The sequence below is a fragment of the Delphinus delphis genome, chromosome 2 (genome assembly GCF_949987515.2).
Source record: "Delphinus delphis chromosome 2, mDelDel1.2, whole genome shotgun sequence".
Taxonomy (NCBI): Eukaryota; Metazoa; Chordata; class Mammalia; order Artiodactyla; family Delphinidae; genus Delphinus; species Delphinus delphis.
In genome coordinates, this window is record NC_082684.1 from 159444086 (window position 1) to 159465924 (window position 21839).

General features: G+C 37.6%; 1 protein-coding gene across 7 annotated transcripts in view; it reads right to left on the minus strand.

Annotated features, from left to right (window-relative positions):
• Window positions 1-9114: 9114 nt before the first annotated feature.
• Window positions 9115-21839, minus strand: part of ACBD5 (acyl-CoA binding domain containing 5) — a 36298-nt gene continuing 23573 nt past the window's right edge. For 6 of the 7 annotated variants that reach the window (XM_060006070.1, XM_060006072.1, XM_060006066.1 and 3 more), the window contains 4 exons: window positions 20076-20275; window positions 18697-18741; window positions 18269-18378; window positions 9115-12698 (listed from right to left, as the gene is read on the minus strand). In XM_060006070.1, coding sequence (XP_059862053.1) covers window positions 12686-12698; window positions 18269-18378; window positions 18697-18741; window positions 20076-20275 — 368 coding nt within the window. In that variant the 3' untranslated portion in view covers window positions 9115-12685. Of the gene's footprint in view, window positions 12699-18268; window positions 18379-18696; window positions 18742-20075; window positions 20276-21839 lie in introns of those variants that run through there. The other variant, XM_060006071.1, reaches the window with a different exon arrangement.

The window sequence follows — 21839 nt, forward strand, 5'->3', positions numbered from 1 at the left end:
GAGACACTGTAATAATCATTGCAGTGTAACTGAATCCATGATTTAATGGTTTTACTGAGCTTGTTTTAGTAATGACTACTCAGATTTAATCCACCTAATAGTTACCTCTTCTAACAATAATATGTTCAAAATACAGTTGTTAACAATTAAAACTTTGTTTAATGTAAATTACATCTTTCCCTTAAATTAGGTAAAAGCTAGGATTATTTGTCATCTTCTTATGGAATTTTCAAGTAGTAGAAAGAACACTGGCTTTGGAATCAAGCACAAATGATTTAAACCATTGCTCTGCCAGAGTAAAAAACCTTGGGTGGATTAAACTCTGATTGTTTACCTGTATTGTGAAGATTAATTATGAGGAACTTCCAGGACACCAGTCGTATCAGGGATTTGAAACATTACTGAATAATCAAGGGAGATGTACATTTAACCTATTCCCAATGCAGGAGACAGTGCCCTTAAGTGGAAAAGTTAAGAACAGTTTGCTGTTGCAGCCCTAGCAAGCGCAGCGATGGCCACCTGGAATTCTGCATGCTGTAATGGTGTTTGCTGGGAACAAGTGATTTATTATCTAAACTTAAACCTTTTTGTGGGTTCAGATACTCATTAAGGAAAAACCTGAGACAGAACAAGAATGGAAAAATGGAAGTGTTTTGGCAGTTGTATGGATGTGTGTGCATACATGTCTTTGAAGAACACAGATTGCTCTGCCAGCAGAAATCTGCATTCATTACTATATATAATTTTTATTAATTGAAAATAATTTTCCCCCCACTTCCACTAACTGTTAAACAAATATAGAAAACGTATTTACTTTAGTGTACCTTTGTCAGAATTAAATTAATTAAATTAAATTAATTAATTAAATTAAATTATACAAAGTATGTAGCAAACATAAAAGGTGTTTAATAAATGATCATTATTTGAGCCCTAAGTACCCTACTACTTCTCAGAATATTTGTCTTAATTTGGGGTTTGGGAAATGGTTGCTGTATAAAACTCTGCTATTATTCTCCAAAACATCTTGAAGATCACTTTCAGGTCTGATGACTCTGTTTGCCAGGAAGAAACATCTTGTTTTTAGCCAGTGAAGAACATGCTCAGAGTCCAAAAGATTGTGCAAATATTTACCATTTCCACCAGGCCTCCTTTCAGTTAATATCAAGCTAGCTGTGGATGGGTCATTCTTATAACTATGGAAAGTGGACTGGTCATGGCAACCTTTGAAGGAGGGAGACTGAATAGAAGGCTACTGAACCAGCCCACCTGGATTCAAGACATTTTAAAGGTGCAATCAATACAACTTACTGATGGATGGGATGAGGAGGGTGAAAGAATGGGAGTTTTGAGCTGGTTTGTTACATAGCATCATTGCAGCAAATACCCTTCCTATACATCCCAACTTACAACAAAGTGACATTTCAGACACCAGAACAAAGAGAATATCCTATAAGAATCCAAAGAGAAAGAAAAGAGGATGGTAAGATAACAGAAAATATATATATTGGTCTCTGCCGCCTGTTCCCGCACAGAGCTCCTAAAATACTTCTATCAATAATTTCCGAAGGGATAAGAGCACCAGGAGCATTTTTTTTGTTCTCATATTTGGTCTTTGAGTCTGGTTCCTGACCCAGGGCTTCTGGCTCCCTTGGGATTTCCTGGGTGATAGCAATGTCCTTTGTTCTAATCAGGTGACTCTGGGTGGGCTCCTGTAGGGGGGCCTGTCAACAGAAAGACCCAGCCAGGATTAGAAGCTTGGAATTTTCTGGGACTTCCCTGGTGGTCCAGTGGTTAAGACTTCACGCTTCCACTGCAGGGGCACGGGTTCAATCCTTGGTCGAGGAACTAAGATCCTGAATGCCATAGGGCCAAAAAACAAACAAACAAGCTTGGAATTTTCAGCCCCACCCTCCATTCTCCAGAGAAGGGAGAGGGGCTGGAAAGGAAGTTAATATTTGATTGTGCCTATGTGACTAATCCTCCCTCAAAATCCCCAAAGTACAGGGTTTGGAGAGCTTCTAGTCGGTGAACACGTGAAGGTGCTGGGAGAATGGTGCCCCGCAGAGAGGGCACAGAAGCTCCACACTCCTTCCTGCATACCTTGCCCTATGCATCTCTTCCATCTACATGTCCACCTGTATCCTTTACCATATCCTTTAGTAACAAACTGATAAACAGTAAACTGTTTACACATGAGCTGTGACTGCAAAGGAAGGAAAAAGAATGAAATCTTCTATTTTCAGTAGCGGGGGGACTTCCCTGGTGGTGGTGGCACAGTGGTTAAGAATCCACATTCCCAGTGCAGGGGGCTCAGGTTCAATCCCTGGTCTGGGAACTGGATCCCACATGCAGGCTGCAACTAAGAGGTTGCATGCCAGAACTAAGGACCCAGCGAGCCACAACTAAGGAGCTTGCCTGCTGCAACTAAGGAGCCCACATGCTGCAACTAAGAAGCTGGTGACCTGCAACTAAGGAGCCCACCCGCCTACTGCAACAAACACCCGACGTAACCAAATAAATAAATAAATGAATTAAAAAAATTGTTTTTCAGTAGACGGAAGTAAATAGATAATTCCCAAAACAGAAGTATCAAAAAGTAGCAGTTCAAAAAAGCAAACAAACAATGACGAACAACATAATTACTGAAATTAAAAACACTCTAGAAGGACTCAATAACAGAATAACTGAGACAGAAGAATGGATAAGTGAGCTGGAAGATAAAATGGTGGAAATAACTGCCAGGGAGCAGAATAAAGAAAAAAGAATGAAAAGAATTGAGGACAGTCTCAGAGACCTCTGGGACAACATTGAATGCACCAATATTCTAATTACAGGGGTCCCAGAAGAAGAAGAGAAAAAGAACGGGTCTGAGAAAATATTTGAAGAGATTATAGTTGAAAACTACCCTAACATGGGAAAGGAAATAGTCAATCAATCAAGTCCAAGAAGCACAGAGAGTACTATACAGGATAAACCCAAAGAGAAACATGCCGAGACACATATTAATCAAACTATCAAAAATTAAATACAAAGGAAAAATATTAAAACCAGCAAGGGAAAAGCAACAAATAACATACGAGGCAATCCCCATAAGGTTAATAGCTGATCTTTCAGCAGAAACTCTGCAAGCCAGAAGGGAGTGGCAGGACATATTTAAAGTGATGAAAGGGAAAAACCCACAACCAAGATTACTCGACCCAGCAAGGATCTCATACAGATTTGATGGAGAAATTTAAACCTTTACAGACAAGCAAAAGTTAGAATTCAGCACCACCAAACCAGCTTTACAACAAATGCTAAAGGAACCTCTCTAGGCAGGAAACATAAGAGAAGGAAAAGAGCTACAAAAACAAACGCAAAACAATTAAGGAAATGGTAATAGGAACATACATATCGATAATTACCTTAAATGTAAAGGGATTAAATGCTCCAACCAAAAGACACAGACTGGCTGAATGGATACAAAAACAAGACCCATACATATGCTGTCTATAAGAGACCCACTTCAGACATAGGGACGCATACACACTGAAAGTGAGGAGATGGAAAAAGATATTCCATGCTAATGGAAATCAAAAGAAAGCTGGAGTAGCAATTCTCATATCAGACAAAATAGACTTTAAAATAAAGACTATTACAAGAGACAAAGAAGGACACTACATAATGATCAAGGGATCAATCCAAGAAGAAGATAAAACAATTGTAAATATTTATGCACCCAACATAGGAACACCTCGATACATAAGGCAAATGCTAACAGCCATAAAAGGGGAAATCGACAGTAACACAATAGTAGTAGGGGACTTTAACACCCCATTTTCACCAATGGACACATCATCCAAAATGAAAATAACTGAGGAAACACAAGCTTTATATGACACATTAAACAAGATGGACTTAATTGATATTTATAGGACATTCCATCCCAAAACAACAGAATACGCTTTCTTCTCAAGTGCTCATGGAACATTCTACAGGATACACCATAGACCATATCGTTGGGTCACAAATCAAGCCTTGGTAAATTTAAGAAAATTAAAATCATATCAAGTATCTTTTCTGACCACAACACTATGAGACTAGATACCAATTATAGGAAAAAAGCTGAAAAATACAAACACATGGAGGCTAAACAATATGCTACTAAATAACCAAGACATCACTGAAGAAATCAAAGAGAAAATCAAAAAATACCTAGAAACAAATGACAATGAAAACACGATGACCCAAAACCTATGGGATGCAGCAAAAGCAGTTCTAAGAGGGAAGTTTATAGCAATACAATCCTACCTCAAGAAACAAGAAACATTTCAAATAAACAACCTAACCTTACACCTAAAGCAATTAGAGAAAGAACAAAAAAAACCCCCAAAGTTAGCAGAAGGAAAGAAATCATAAAGATCAGATCAGAAATAAATGAAAAAGAAATGAAGGAGACAGTAGCAAAGATCAATAAAACTAAAAGCTGGTTCCTTGAGAAGATAAACAAAATTGATAAACCATTAGCCAGACTCATCAAGAAAAAAAGGGAGAACACTCAAATCAATAGAATTAGAAATGAAAAAGGAGAAGTAACAACTGACACTGCAGAAGTACAAAGGATCATGAGAGATTACTACAAGCAACTCTATACCAATAAAATGGACAACCTGGAAAAAATGGACAAATTCTTAGAAAAGCACAACCTTCTGAGACTGAACCAGGAAGAAATAGAAAATATAAACAGACCAGTCACAAGCACTGAAATTGAGACTGTGATTAAAAATCTTCCAACCAGTCTTCCCTGGTGGCGCAGTGGTTGAGAGTCCGCCTGCCAATGCAGGGGACACGGGTTCGTGCCCCGGTCTGGGAAGATCCCACATGCCATGGAGCAGCTGGGCCCGTGAGCCATGGCCGCTGAGCCTGCGTGTCCGGAGCCTGTGCTCCGCAGCAGGAGAGGCCACAACAGTGAGAGGCCCGTGTACCGCAAAAAAAAAAAGAAAATCTTCCAACAAACAAAAGCCCAGGACCATAGATGGCTTCACAGGCAAATTCTATCAAACAGTTAGAGAAGAGCTAACACCTATCCTTCTCAAACTCTTCCAAAATATAGCAGAGAGGAACACTCCCAAACTCATTCTATGAGGCCCCCATCACCCTGATACCAAAACCAGACAAAGATGTCACAAAGAAAGAAAACTACAGGCCAATATCACTGATAAATGTAGATGCAAAAATCCTCAACAAAATACTAGCAAACAGAATCCAACAGCACATTAAAAGGATCATACACCATGATTAAGTGGGGTTTATCCCAGGAATGCAAGATTTCTTCAATATATGCAAATCAATCAATGTGACACACTATATTAACAAAATGAAGGAAAAAAACCATATGATCATCTCAATAGATGCAGAAAAAGCTTTTGACAGAATTCAACACCCATTAATGATAAAAACTCTACAGAAAGTAGGCATAGAGCGAACCTACCTCAACATAATAAAGGGCATATATGACAAACCCACAGACAACATCGTTCTCAATGGTGAAAAAATGAAACCATTTCCTCTAAGATCAGGAAGAAGACAAGGTTGCCCACTGTCACCACTGTTATACAACATAGTTTTGGAAGTTTTAGCCACAGCAGTCAGAGAAGAAAAAGAAATAAAAGGAATCCAAATTGGAAAAGAAGAAGTAAAGCTGTCACTGTTTGCAGACAACATACTATACACAGAGAATCCTAAAGATGCTACCAGAAAACTAGAGCTAATGAATGAATTTGGTAGTAGCAGGATACAGAATGAATGCACAGAAATCTCTTGCATTCCTATACACTAATGATGAAAAATCTGAACGAGAAATGAAGGAAACACTCCCATTTACCATGGCAACAAAAAGAATAAAATACCTAGGAATAAACCTACCTAAGGAGACAAAAGACCTGTATGCAGAAAACTATAAGACACTGATGAAAGAAATTAAGGATGATACAAACAGATGGAGAGATATACTATGCTCTTGGATTGGAAGAATCAACATTGTGAAAATGACTATACTACCCAAAGCAATCTACAGATTCAATGCAATCCCTATCAAACTACCAATGACATTTTTCACAGAACTAGAACAAAAAGACTGCACAATTTGTATGGAAACACAAAAGACCCCGAATAGCCAAAGCAATCTTGAGAAAGAAAAACAGACCTGGAGGAATCAGGCTCCCTGACTTCAGAGTATACTACAAAGCTACAGTAATCAAGACAGTATGGTATTGGCACAAAAACAGAAATATAGATCAATGGTACAAGATAGAAAGCTCAGAGATAAATCCACACACATATGGTCACCTTATCTTTGATAAAGGAGGCAAGAACACACAATGGAGGAAAGACAGCCTCGTCAATAAGTGGTACTGGGAAAACTGGACAGCTACATGTGCAAATATGAAATTAGAACATTCCCTAACACCATACAGAAAAATAAACTCAAAATGGATTAAAGAATTAAATGTAAGGCCAGACACTCTAAAACTCTTAGAGGAAAACATAGGCAGAACACTCTATGACATAAATCACAGCAAGATCCTTTTTGACCCACCTCCTACAGAAATGGAAATAAAAACAAAAATATACAAATGGGACCTTATGAAACTTAAAAGCTTTTGCACAACAAAGGAAACCATAAAAAAGACGAAAAGACAACCCTCAGAATGGGAGAAAATACTTGCAAACAAAACAACTGACAAAGGATTACTCTCCAAAATATACAAGCAGCTCATGCAGCTCAATATCAAAAAAACATACAAACCAATCTAGAAATGGGCAGAAGACCTAAATAGACTTTTCTCAAAAGAAGATATACAGATTGCCGACAAACACATGGAAGGATGCTCAACATCACTAATTAGAGAAATGCAAATCAAAACTACAATGAGGTATCACCTCACACCAGTCAGAATGGCCATTGTCAAGAAAATCTACAAACGATAAATGCTGGAGGGGGTGTGGAGAAAAGGGAACCCTCTTGCACTGTTGGTGGGAATGTGAATTGATACAGACACAATGGAGAACAGTATGGAGGTTCCTTAAAAAACTACAAATAGAACTACCATATGACCCAGCAATCCCACTACTGGGCATATACCCTGAGAAAACCATAATTCAAAAAGAGTCATGTACCGAAATGTTCATTGCAGCTCTATTTACAATAGCCAGCAGATGGAAACAACCTAAGTGTCCACCATCGGATGAATGGATAAAGAAGATGTGGCACATATATACAATGGAATATTACTCAGCCATAAAAAGAAACGAAATTGAGTTATTTGTAGTGAGGTGGATGAACCTAGAGTCTGTCATACAGAGTGAAGTAAGGCAGAAAGAGAAAAACAACTACCATATTGTAACACATATATATGGAATCTAAAAACAAAAAATGGTTCTGATGAACCTAGGGGCAGGACATGAATAAAGATGCAGATGTAGAGAATGGACTTGAGGACACAGGGAGGGGGAAGGGTAAGCTGGGACAACGTGAGAGAGTAGCACTGACATATATATACTACCAAATGTAAAATAGCTATTGGGAAGCAGCTGCATAGCACAGGCAGATCAGGTCGGTGCTCTGCAACCACCTAGAGGGTTGGGATAAGGAGGGTGGGAGGGAGATGCAAGAGGGAGGGGATATGGGGATATACGTATACATATAGCTGATTCACTTTGTTATACAGCAGAAACTAACACAACACTGTAATTTATAATTGTAAAGCAATTATACTCCAATAAACATGTTTAAAAAAAAATAAAGGAGCAGTTCAAACATATCATTTAGAACCTTGGAGGTAAGTACAAAACAATCACCCAATGTGCTGAAAGTAGTTGCCTCTGGGGCAGAAAAAAATGGCAAAGTTTTTAAGGAAAGGAATAGTATCCAGAGCATAAATGGTAGAAACTAGCTGTTGTTAAAAAAGAAAAAAAAATTTTTTTGGTACATTTGCAACAACATTTCCAGTGTCTACCTCTGCAAAAGGGATTTGGATTCTTATGTACTGATAGTGAAATAATAACCCCAGTCATTATTATTACCATCACAGTAGCTATCAGTTACAAAGTACTTACTGTATCCTGAACATTGTTCTACGTATTTTATACATATATTAATTCTATGAGGTTTTTTGTTTTTTGTTTTTTGTTTTTTGCGGTACGCGGGCCTCTCACTGTTGTGACCTCCCCCAGGCTCCGGACGCGCAGGCTCAGCGGCCATGGCTCATGGGCCCAGCCGCTCTGCGGCACATGGGATCTTCCTGGACCGGGGCACGAACCTGTGTCCCCTGCATCGGCAGGCGGACTCTCAACCACTGCGCCACCAGGGAAGCTCTCTATGAGGTATTTTTATCCACATTGTATACATACGAAAACTGAAACATAAGGTAAGGGACTTCCCATGATTGCAGAGAATTTGAACCTACACAGTTTGGCTTCAGAGCCTACACTCAGTCCTGACAATCATGCATTTTCTATACTAGTCAGGACTCTGGGTCCAAGTGTCAGAAACCTACCTTAAACTGCCTTAAGTAAGAAGGCAAATTTATTAACCCATGTAAACAAACTGTATAAACATAGGGGTAGTGTTTTCAGAATTAACTGGATTAAAGGACTTGAATTCACTGTTTCTGACCCTTGTCTAAGTTCCTAGGTCTAGATGTTGGCCTTATTATCTAAGGTTCCTCCAAGTGGCAGGATATACAGCCCCAGGATCTCCCTGGTAATAACCTTACAGCCTGTAATTCAAGGAGAAAGAGAACACAACAACGAGATACCACTACACACCTATCAGAATGGCTAAAACCCAAAACACCGACAATACCAAATGCTGGCAAAGATGGGGAGCAACAGGAACTCTTATTCATTACTGGTGGGAATGCAAAACGGTACAGCCACTTTGGAAGACAGTTTGGTGGTTTATTACAAAACTAAACGTAACTTTACCATGCAATCCAGCAATCAGCTCTTTAGTATTTACCCAAATGAGTTGAAAACTTATGACCACACGAAAACCTATGCACAGATGTTGATAGCAGCTTTATTCATCATTACTAAAATTTGGAAGCAACCAAGATATCCTTCAATAGGTGAACGGATAAATAAACTCTAGTACATCCAGACAATGATATATTAATCAGTGCTAAAAAGAAATGAATTACCTAAATCAGAAGTCAGCAAACTACAGCCCATGGGACAAATACGGCCCCCTACTTGTTTTGTAAGTAAAACTTTATTGACACACAGCTATAAAAACATAAAAATAAATGAGCTATGAATACATGAAATTACATGGAGGAACCATAAATATATAAGTATATTGCAAAGTGAAAGAAGCCATTCTGAAAGGGCTACATACTGTATGATCCCAACTATGTAATATTCTGTGAAAAGGCAAAATGCTCTCTCTAGTTTCCTGAAATAAATCCAGAGAATAACTCTGACTGCTTCACTGATGGTCATACACCCCTTCCTAGGACTGTCACTGTGGTCAGGAGGAGAATGAGATAGACACTGGCCAGGTCTGAATCACATGCCCATTACTGTGGCTCGGGGGGTGGGGCAGGATTACAGTGGAGGAAGAGGAGCTCTGTGCTACAGGGAAGGGCAAGGAGAGTGATGCTGTTATCAGGAGGAGGAGGGACAGGTGCTGGGCAGAGAAAATAACAATGGCTACACCTCGCCTGTATTATGTACGTATTTAAAAGTTCTTTTAGTTGTTTCTTTTGAAAAAGGAAAAGAACACCGTTTTTCAGCTTGAAAAAGTGGTTCCATTGGGAAGGAGGATTAATGGAGAGAGAGAAGGTCAGTGGGAAAACAAGGGTTGAGAAGCAGAAAAGAAAAATAGATAAAGAAGAGAACTCAGTTAAGTGTATTAAAGGCCAAAAGACATGGCCTTTCCTGTGTATGGGCAAAATTAAATTTGTAAAATTATATCTATATAAACAATTTTATTCTTTAAATAATATTCTTTCTTATAGACAAAGATATAATTATGAGACCCAGTTCTAGCCAAGTAGATGGAGAAGGAGTATCCTGTGTGAGATTTCCAGGAAAGTTACTGTTTCCCGATCGGATAAGGATCTTTGCCTACCTGTAATGTAGACATTGGACCGAGATGTACAGCAGCCATTTAGTGAACAAGACAAGGCCCACACCCTAAAGATGATAGAACAGAAAGACAGAAGGAACCTGTGTCCCTAAGGACATTGTGGAAGCACCTTACCAGCCCTGGACTTCCTACCTCTGGACTCCTTGTATATGAGGAGAAAAAACTCAAGCCACTGCAGTTAGCTTCCTATTACAGGCCCCAGAACACTGGTATCTTAATGTTACAAATAGCTAACATCACTTTTATCACTATGTGGAGAAGTTACAAGTTATACATTTGTATTAAAAACATAAAGCCTTCTCACCATTTTCTACCTAAGACAAACTGTATGTATTTAACATGGCTGACTAAGGCCACACTGAGTGGCTATGGGAAGCTACCTATTTGGAGTAAGAATTGAAACTAAGATTTTGACACGATAAGTAACATTTTCAGCCAGATGACTAAATGAGTTCAACTTCAGCCTGTTTCTGATTTTTATAAAATTACATGTAATAGCATGGCTTTATTTTGAACGAGGCACAATTACTTCCTATGAACCCCTACTATTTATTCTCATTTAATCCTTATATAATCACTGCACTTCTAACAGTAACAAGGAATAAAAACCATAACATTTTTCATTAACCTTTTATTTTTAACTTAATTTTACAATAAAGAAACAGAAGAGAAGTAGATCATTAAAAAAATACCATAGCTGTCAATTTTAAATGAGGTTCTTGTTAAACAAAGCAGTAACACTACATCCTATAATTACGTCTTTACTTGTATATACAAGAACTGTGTGCAAAGTGCTTTTCAAACTATAAAATAAGACTTTGGAATAGGATACAAATGGTTATCCCTAGGAGTTAGTTACCTCCAACTGCTTGTAATGAATCACAACTGCTTACATTCTTACTTTGCATCTTATTTATTTATATACTAAGAGAAAAGCCACCATTTTCTGATACCAGATTGATAGCTAATTTTTAAAAATAACTCCAGACCCACAGGTCTAAATTTTATTTTTACATATAATTCAGTTACTGGCTTCATTTCTTTTCCCTAAATAAATAGAGGACAGCTTTTAAAAAGCAAATATTAGTATATCTCTTTAGACAGATACATTTTAATCAAGATGGGATTAAAAAATAAAATACATCAAGTTACATGTAAGAAAAAAAATAAGGAAAAAAAGAGTCTTCAGAAAAGCAAATTGTATTCTTATACTTTTTTCTTCAGGTAAACAAAGAACCACCCTCTAGACTAGGGATGGATTACTTTCTCTCTTATTGAGAACACCCTGAACACATGATGCTAAACCCAACATCACACATACCAAGAATTTAAAAAAATTATCTGATACTAAACCTTTGTATCAGAGAAATCTTTAAAGCATAAGGTACATCTACATGAGCAGGGAGTTTTAAAAGGCATGCAGGAAGGATAATTCCAAACAAAGCCTTCAAGGATCTAAATTACAGTCTTCTTCTTAATCTAAATGTGGGAGGTGGAGGAGAGACACAAATTTACATTAGTTGGGTATGTCTTATTCAAATGGAAGCATATGGCCTGCTAGCTTGCAGATCTCTCCAATACCCCTTGTGAAATAGGTGTATCTCCAATATTATACCCCGAAGGAAAAACTGAGGCACTAAGAGGTTAAGAGTCCGGTCTGTGTGGTTTACCAGTTGCAGAAAAGTGATTTTCATGTGTTTCCTCTTTGACCTTTGTAAAAACAGTATAAATAAGTTTTCATTTTATATTTCAAAGCACCCTATGAAGCAGAAACAAGATGTCCTCAGTTAAAGGAAAATTATTACAAAGGAATCCATGTATATGATTGAATACAAATCTTATTAATGATCTGCAGGTTCAGAACACGTTAAGCCCATTCTTCATCATTTCCATTAGCAGGTTATGTCTATTCTGTGAATCATTTGTAAAAACAAAGCCTAGTACATAGGGCTCTACTTTGTCATAATGATGCCTGAATACTAAAGTTAGAGATGTGCATGCCCAAGAAAGATTATGGGCAGCCCACAAAGTGGATGTGGAGAAGATTCTTCCAGTCGTTTTCTACTGAATCGCATGGTGGTTCAGTGACTAAGAAAGTCGATTTCATCTCATTTGAAATTCGCTCCTGGTTTGCATACTTTCTCATATTTAATTTAGAAAATTAAAAATACCCAGTTATTAATCTGTTCTTATTATCACAACTGTACCTTGGAAAAGCAGCTTATATTTCTCTATGGGAGATAATCAGGTAAACATGTTACCAAACAATAATTAATAATTTAATGTCCTTCAAGTTCAAGGGTAGGGTAAATCTAAGTCTATTACTTATAACCTAGTTGAGATTGATTATTCAAGTATCAGCAATATTAGTCCTTAAAATGTTATCATTTGTGTAGTGCAAAATATATATATGTATATATGTACACAAACCAAACTACTGGACAACAAAAAGAAATGTAATCATCACAAACTAGGAGTTTCGTGTGAGCTCCACAATCTATTTCATCCCGAGGTCATCCAGGCCCAGTAGTCTTCTTCAGGAAAATATTTTCTTCAGTTCAATTTTCTTTGAAAAGAAAGGAAAAAAACAATGTCCTATGAGTATAAATACAACCTGAATATGAAACATATCGATACCAAAGAATTCGCTGATGGTAACATAATAATAATATTCAAATTCAAAATAAGACCATAAAATTACAAATGATCCTTATGAAGTTACTTCATGTCACTTAGAGCTCGATAGGAAAGATCCAACTGCAAGTGATGACATTACCAAGTAGTTTCTAACAAACGATTTAAATGTACATTCCTCTCACAGCTTCTAGATTCTCATCTTTTTCTAGTTGGCTATTCCACAGTTCAGATTTTTTCATAATTTTATCAAAATGGAAAGTTTTGAAACAAAAACTTCATAAAACAACAGAAGGTTGACAGATACACAACCTGAACTGTTCATTTAATCAACACATATTATGTATCTGTAATTTTCCAGGCACTGTGCCAGGTACTGGAGATTCAGACATCTCTGAGGCAGACTTTTAGCCCTCAAAAAAGCTCTCAGTTTAGTTGATAGGATGGGGATGGGAGGGACATATAAACCAACAACTCAGATGTGTATAATCTGATGGTTTTACTGATAGCAGAGTGAGCTACCAGAGAAGAATGGGCTTGTGAGCACGACAATCACATCTGATCTGAGTTCTGGGAAAGGACCCACAGCTGTAAAATCTCTATATCCTCCTCAGCATTCCAGATGCCAAAATGCCTGAAACTCTCTCATTACAAGTTTATTCCTCTCCTCTAGAAACGCCCTTATGCAACCCCCTTGGCAGGAATGATCTTTTAAATAATCAGACCACTCCTTATCCTCTGCAGAAATCTTATGTACACCTTGGCAGGAGTGACATTTTAAATAATCAGTTGGATTTTCACATAATAGGAGGAGATTACTCTGGCATGAAGAAAAACGGCCCCTGGAGGAAGAGAATCGTGGGTGGTTGTAAAGACTGCCTGAGTGAGACTTCAGCAGAAATGCTAGTTGGGAGGTGCCTGAACAGTTAGCAACACTTACTAAGAACCCACGTGATGCAGGTTGCTATACAGGATTTACCAAATCTGTAGATTTACCAAAAAACACACAACTTGGTCTATGAACCCCCCAACCTTCAGCTGTAATAGTGAAATAGAAGAGACATAAGTCATTATCACTATCTTTGGAATTTTGGGATGTTTTCCAGGCACTTAGTGAGCTCTTTCTCTCCTTTTATAAAAAATTAACTTGTAAAATGTAGGGTATAGTGTGATAAGAGAAGAAAAGTTACAGAAAACAACAGGTAAGAAAACAGGAATAACCTTTTGCCTTTCCCCAGCCCACTGAACTCTCTGCTCTGCCTGGACTGCTGAGATTCTTTCCCTGCCTCAGAAGCCTGGGCCTGAATTTTTGGTCCAGTATCACCTTCCCCAGGCTCCATCTGAAGAATGTTTCTCCTGAGACCTGTCCCACCCTATCCAGTTTTTATTAAATAAAAACTGAAAGCTCATTGTCTCTAAGGAAACCACCTACCAGCACATTTATGAACCTGGACAGACTGATAAAGGAAAGTGGTTAGAAACATCCTTTCCTTCAAATTACAGGCAGACCTTGAAGATCATGCAGGTTCGGCTCCAGACCATCGCAATAAAGCTAATATCGCAATCAAGTGAGTCACACAACTTTTCTGGTTTGCCAGTGCATATAACAGTTTACACTCTACTGTGGTCTATGAAGTGGCAATAGCATTATGGCTTAAAAAACTGTACATACCTTAATTTAAAAATGCTTTATTGGGCTTCTCTGGTAGTGCAGTGGTTAAGAATCTGCCTGCCAATGCACGGGACATGGGTTCAAGCCCTGGTCCGGGAAGATCCCACATGCCTAGGAGCAACTAAGCCTGTGTGCCACAACTACTGAACCTGCGCTCTAGAGCCCACAAGCCACAACTACTGAGCCCACGTGCCACCACTACTAAAGCCCGCGCGCCTAGAGCCTGTGCTCTGCAACAAGAGAAGCCACTGCAGTGAGAAGCCCGCGCACCACAACAAAGAGTAGCCCCCCCACTTGCTGCAACTAAAGAAAGCTCACGTGCAGCAACGAAGACCCAACGCAGCCAAAAAATAAAAATCCCTTAAAAAATCATTAAAAAAATGTTTTATTGCTAAAAAATGCTAACCATCATCTGAGCCTTTGGCAAGTCATAGTAGCAACATCAAAGATCACTAATCACAGATCACCATAACAGATATAATAATAATGAAAAAGTCTGAGATATTTCAAGAATTACCAAAATATGACACAGAGACATGAAGTGAGTGAATGCTGTTGGGAAAGCGGTACTGACAGCCTTGTGACAGGGTTGCCACAAACCTTCAGTTTGTAAAAAATGCAGTATCTGAGAAGTAAGGTCTTTGTGTAATAGATTAAGAATAGTCTTGTGGACTTAAAAGGTCTGCTTTCAGGGAATTCCCTGGAGGTCCAGTGGTTAGGACTCGGTGCTTTCACCACCGTAGGCCTGGGTCCAATCCCTGGTTGGGGAACTAAGATTCTGCGAGCTGCTGCCCTGCGGCCAAAAAAAAAAAAAAACTGGCCTGGTTTCAGTATTTAACTCATGGATAATTTTAATAGCAGAATGACCAGGTTAGGTAACTGAGGGGAGGTAGTACCATAGGAGGCTGTTCAGGGCCTAATTTTGAACAGGTCTGCAGATGATACTCTTCATAGCACATACAGAAAGAATGTTTTTCAGATCCCCTGCAGAGTGATATGAGATCTCTTTTACTTTTAAATTTATATTTTTCTGATGTAAGCTATTATATATAGAATGGATAAACAACAAGGTCCTACTGTATAGCACAGAGAACTATATTCAATATCCTATGATAAACCATAATGGAAAAGAATATGAAAAAAAAAGAATGTATATATATGTATAACTGAATCACTCTGCTGTATAGCAGAAATTAACATTGTAAATCAACTATAAAAAATTTATATTCTTCTATACTGGGGAAAAAAGAATCAAGCAGTGGACCTTAAGTATTACTTTTCATGTAAAAAAAAATTTTTTTTTAAAGCTTACCACAAATAGATAACCACTTATTTTACATGTGTATAGGATTATCTCAGTGTGTGTTTGCATCCAGATGTTAAACAACATCAAAGCTTCTCCATGTCACATGGTACTTCGGCTGCCATCCTGCCAAGAGTGGGCCTTCAGCCAGGTATTCAGCACATATTTATTGAAAGCCTAAAACATGCCAGACACTGTGCTAGAGGATGAGGTACAGGGTGGGCCCTGTTATAAGTAGGGCACACCCTCTCCTGGCCACACTTTTCCCATCCTAAGAGGATTTTTAAATCTTTCTCTTCATCTCTAACACAGACCTGTCTTCTCTAAACCATGCACAATGTTCTCTAGTCTTCTTTCCTATAACTGTCAGATTAAAACCTGTTAAACACTGCCAGATTAAAAGATGCCTAAATCCCCTCAAGTCAAAACTTGTTTCCATCGCCAACCCCAGTTGACTCCTTACATATATAAGTAAACAATACATAAAAACACTATGTCTCATCAAAATGCAGTTGCAGAGCACTAATAATTTACAACTTTGAAGGATTAAATACCTAACATACATTGGAAAACTGGATAAAGATTCAATAATAACAAAGTAGAAAATTAGGAACAGAGAAAAGTTTCTCCATTCAGAGACATCTGTCAACAACTGAAAGGAATACTTAGGAGAAACGGCATATACTTTTACAAGTAAGGAACATTAAAAAAAAAAAAAATTTTAGAAAAACTGCCATTTTCCATGACTGCTGAAGCAAAGTACAGTTTGTTTTTTCAGTCTTTAATAAACTGACAAGCTGCTTCAACCTTAAGCATGAAATAAATTATTAATCAAAGTAAACTTTAGGTTTTTTGTTGTGTGTTGAATTTCTCTATTCTCCAATCCCCAACTTTCTACAAAGTAAAACATGAAAAAGAACTTTGAAATGCATTGCAAAACATGTAAACACCTCCCGTTAGCACCACTGTTGCCAGCCGCTTAAATCCAGTATAACCACATATTGAAAAAAGGTTTGGTTCTTTTTTCCTCCTATTATCAGGGATATTAGGATTTAAAACACTGTATAGCACCCAACCATCACAGGAGAAACACAAAACGTGTGAAAAAAGAAAAGAAAGGATTTAAATTAAGGTCTATATCTTTTTTTCCCCTTTTTTTGGCCATGTCATGCAGCATGCGGGATCTTAGTTCCCCAGCCAGGGATTGAACCCACACCCCCTACATTGGATGCGCAGATTCTTAACCACTGGACCACAGTCTACAGTCTATATCTATAGATATAGTCCCAAGGTCTGTATCTTAACAGCTGAAATGACACATACACAGATGGCTTAGAAAGGGGGTAAATGATACTGAGAAGGCAACTTAGGCTTCTGAAATCCCACAAAAGTTTTTTAAGTGAGCAAGAATATTCCAAGAACATTAATGTACCAGAAAACGTATTGAGTTCATTTATGAACATAAATCGAACAGTCTTAACATAAGCAGAGAACAAGGAAGACTAAACCAAGTCACCTAAGGCCACATGCATTTCCTTTTCTCTACTATAAAGCATTCTCACTGGAGCACTTAGACTAGTGTGCTGCTTAGCCCTTTGACATAGGAGAAGGGCAAATGTTTGGTTTTTGCTTTTGTTATCATGTGCAGTAATTAGAAACGTGGGTTCTTTGGTAGAGGAACAACAGACCTATAATTATTTAAACTTGTAGATTTTTTAAAAATGTGTTTCTACTGCACATATGTAAGAGAGCACTTAAAATGTTACCACCTAATACCCTATCTCTTTTCCCCATCTGTTGTGACTTAATGGGAAATGGTGATGAAACACCAGAAACATAATCAGTGAGGCCACGAATGACAAATATTTGTCCATCTGCCCATCCAGGGAAAGTAATTCAGTTTACATAGTGTCCAAAAAAATGCTTTTAACGATTTTCTTGAACCCAAGAGTTTTGGCCTCAGGTTATTCCTCATCTAGACAATCTCAGAGCACTTGCAAGGATTCGAACCTGTTATTCTCAGACTTACCTGAGTTATTTCCTGGCATCCAAACTGGAATTCTGGCCCTCAAATTAGAATAAGCCCTATTTCTAGTCAACCACCAGGATGAACATTTTCTGAAATGCCAATGTCTATATTTCTAAGGTACAGAGAGCATGCAGGCATTATTAGTTTTCTTATCTGTTGTCCTTTAATATTAGCAAAGGGCTCCCCCCCAAAAATCATACTTTGAGAACACTGTTTCTTCATAAGACATAAAACTTAAGCCTGTAATCATTTTCTTGCTGTTGCATAAATCAGAAGTGTACAAATACATCAGATGCTCTCAAGTGAAAAAATTTTAATCTAACAAGTATCTAAAAACCCACTAGATATCATTTCCAAGGTAGTCTCAGGATCAGTACAGAATGCTCAGTATGACTATCTATAAAATGGACCTATCTCCCTAACTGCCGCTGAAAGCTCTGTCTGCTATAGATTCTAAGAGTTTACATACCACTTTGAATTATAAAACTATCGTATTACCTTCTCCTTCTTTGGTAATATAAATGCACTAACCACTGGGCAATAAAAGGCCATATGATAGCAAAGATTAATGCACCAGGAGACATCTCGAAGGGCCACCAAGATGGTCTCTGAGAAAATAAAATAAGCTGGTCACCAATCTATTACATATTGCACATATAAATTTTAAAAACACACCATAATTTTGAAACTACATAATTAATAATAGATCTCACTCCTGCTAAAGGGAGGGAGATAATTTTAGAGCATAATTCAGTTAAGTAGACTTTCAGAAGTACTTCAGACTTAGTACAAAACAAATATATTTTAAACTTCAAAGTTCTAAAGGGTAGATTTCATTTGGAATACTTTAAGGATGTCATATAATCTAAATTTACTGTAACTTATTTGAAACCCTGGCACTTAGATTTAAGATAAGAATTTCTTACCAGCGAAGGGGGCTGATTACTGGTCTGTAATGCTGATGATTTTGCCTATCAACACAAATGAAACTGATTTAGCTTTGACAAAAAGAAAAAAAAAATACAGTAATTTTTTCTATTTCCTATCTTTTTTTTTAAAAAAAAGGGTGAAATATTGGATTACTCTCGGTTTTTCTGCTAACTATGCTTCGATTATCCTGAAACTCACGGTGACCAAATTAAAAGTCCCTAAAATTGCTAGCCAAATAATTATCTCTGACATTTTATAGTTCAAATAATATAAAGTTATCAAAATAAAACCTTAATCAGAACCATTAATTACTTCTTTTACATTCTTATTAAATTACTTACTCAACATTTATTAATTCCTTGATTTCCATATAAACTACCAACTTACAAACATATTTGAGAACTATAACCTTGATTATTAAAACTGTAAAAGTGTAAAGATTATGTGAACAATATCCAAATATTTGTTTTGGAGATTCCTGATAAGCTATAGCAAACCATAGTGGGGGTCAAATCATAACTCTACATTTCTCTCTGGCTTGAAAGTTTTGAGCCTACAACTAATTTACAGTAAAGAATGGGTAAGTTAGTGTATTACCTCCACAGCATTTTAAAAAGAGGTCAAGATAGAAGACAACGCTTACTACAAAAGGATGGCCCTTCAATGGTGAACCCTAGGACATTAGCTGTGGTCTCTATTAGTGCCACAAACTGCACTGTTCAACACTTATTCTTCTCGGGTTCTTCTTCCTGTCTCCAACATGGTACTGCTAACTTTATATGCTGAAAAATTCCAATTATTTTAAGTGGTATTTGGCTTTTGGGTCAGTCTTTTCTGAAATAATATTTTCAAAAGTAGATCCTTTTAAAACCATTAAACTCCATTGATGTGTGTAAATCAGATTTTTTTTTAATCTAACAGCAGATATTTATTGTCCCGCCTCCTTGGAACAAGGCTCTGTCCTTTAGCAGTAAATAAAATAGTATATATATAGTCCCTACAATCACGGTGTTTATAGTCTAGCAAGAAAGACAGATATTAAATGCACATACCAAAAAATCACACGTTTAACAAGAAAAAGCATTTTGTAAACTGTTACTGTTTAGCATTTTGTGGATCCAGAATTTGTCTCTTTCTTAGCAAAACCACTCAAATCAGTGTATTTGAATATTCTTATCATTGGAACACACCATATACCTCTTGATAAAACATAATCTGAGCCTGGTTCCCTAAATATATAATCTTACTTAACTGCTAAAATAAGCTTTGGGTATCATTTGTATGGTTCATTTAAATCAGATTAACACAGATTCCAATTACACACTGTTTGATGGGATCAACAGCAGATAAAGACAAGACAAACGAGGAAGGCTACCTGCGATGCCGTCAGCGTCTCCAGTTTGTGGAGTCTCTGAAGGACGTTCTGCATGTCTTCCTGCAGGCGCATGAGCACGAGAGCGATCTGCTCGTTGAGGCTGCCCCTCGACCCTCTGTCTGAACCCCAGCGTTCCCCATCACCTCCACTTCCCACTTGCCGACCTTTGCTTCCTTCACTCAAATGTTGCATCCTGTGCCCTATTTTAAGAGAGCAAAATAAGTTAGTTTTAATCACTCTTAGAAAAGTAGAAATGGTGGGGTGCCTTTTGTGTTTTTTTTTCATTTTTCCTCTATTTCTTTGAGATCTAAATCTCCAAAGTAGAGTGGAAGCAATCAGGAAGTACACAAAATAAACTATTAAAATCAAAGAAGTTGACACAGGTATAAACTTCTATTTATAGTCTTAATTTTTTTTTTTTTGCTAAGGTTTTATAATGTACCTAATATACTAGTACATGACTCAATGTATATAATACACAAATAATATGCATATCTGGGGTACATTCTTAAAAATTCTTCACTAATACAGTAACAAGATTGAAAAAATAGAAGGCTGTTTCTTTGGAGTATTAAAAGCTACACTAAATAGCCATGTTTTCCTATTTGATCACTGTAAGCCTCCCAAAAGGTTTTTAAATGGTTTTTCTTATAAATTCCATTATACTTATATTGAAATCTCACCACTATTAACATTTTGTTGTCTATCCATACGTCCTTTTCTCTACGCGTATATTTACAGAATTGGCATTACTCCTTATATGTGATTTTGTGTCCTACTTTTAAAAAATATTATGGGGCTTCCCTGGTGGCGCAGTGGTTGGGAGTCCGCCTGCCGATGCAGGGGACACGGTTTCGTGCCCCGGTCCGAGAAGATCCCACATGCCGCGGAGCGGCTGGGCCCGTGACCCATGGCCGCTGAGCCTGTGGCGCAACGGGAGAGGCCACAGCGGTGAGAGGCCCGCGTACCGCCAAAAGAAAAAAAACATATATATATATAAATAATGAACATTTACGTGCATCATTAAATTTTACTCCAATTCCAAAAACACTGAAACAGCTATATGAATTCACTAGTAAGACCATGAAATAATTTACTCAGTCATTTTGCACTTTTAGATAGTTAGGGTAACTCCAAATTTTTGCGATTACAAATAACTTTGCAATGAATGTCTTTGTATATAAATTCTTGTCCAAATTTCTGTTGATTTCTTTAGGTCAGACAAATTCAAAGAATTCCTGGGAAAGGATAACAATTTTGTTGTGGTTCTTAATGAGTGTTGCCAAGTTATTTTTCACAAAGGCTGAAACAGTTTTTTGTTTGTTTGGCCTCGCTGTGTGGCATGCAGGATCCTAGTTCCCCAAACAGGGATCGACCCTGTGCTCCCTGTATTGGGAGCACAGAGTCCTAACCACTGGACCACCAGGGAAGTCCAAAACAGTTTTATATTGCAGTGTGTAAAAGGTATTACTATGTTACCTTACCCTTGCAGAAATGGAACATCACAAGTTTTACATGCTTGCTAATATAATACGTAAGTCTTATTTTAAATAATAAACAGAAAATTGTCTACCTCATTGCCCTTTGGCATCCTGGAACCCTACAGAAGCAGGATTCCCAAAACTGAACTTGCATCAAGCAGTGTTTGGGGCTGTAAGTGAAATGGAATTGGAGCCATCTGCCAAGTTAAACCCCAAAGAGTACACTGAAATGCTCGATGCCATTTTCAAGAAGACCTCTACTCTTGTATTGAAAGCAAGTAAA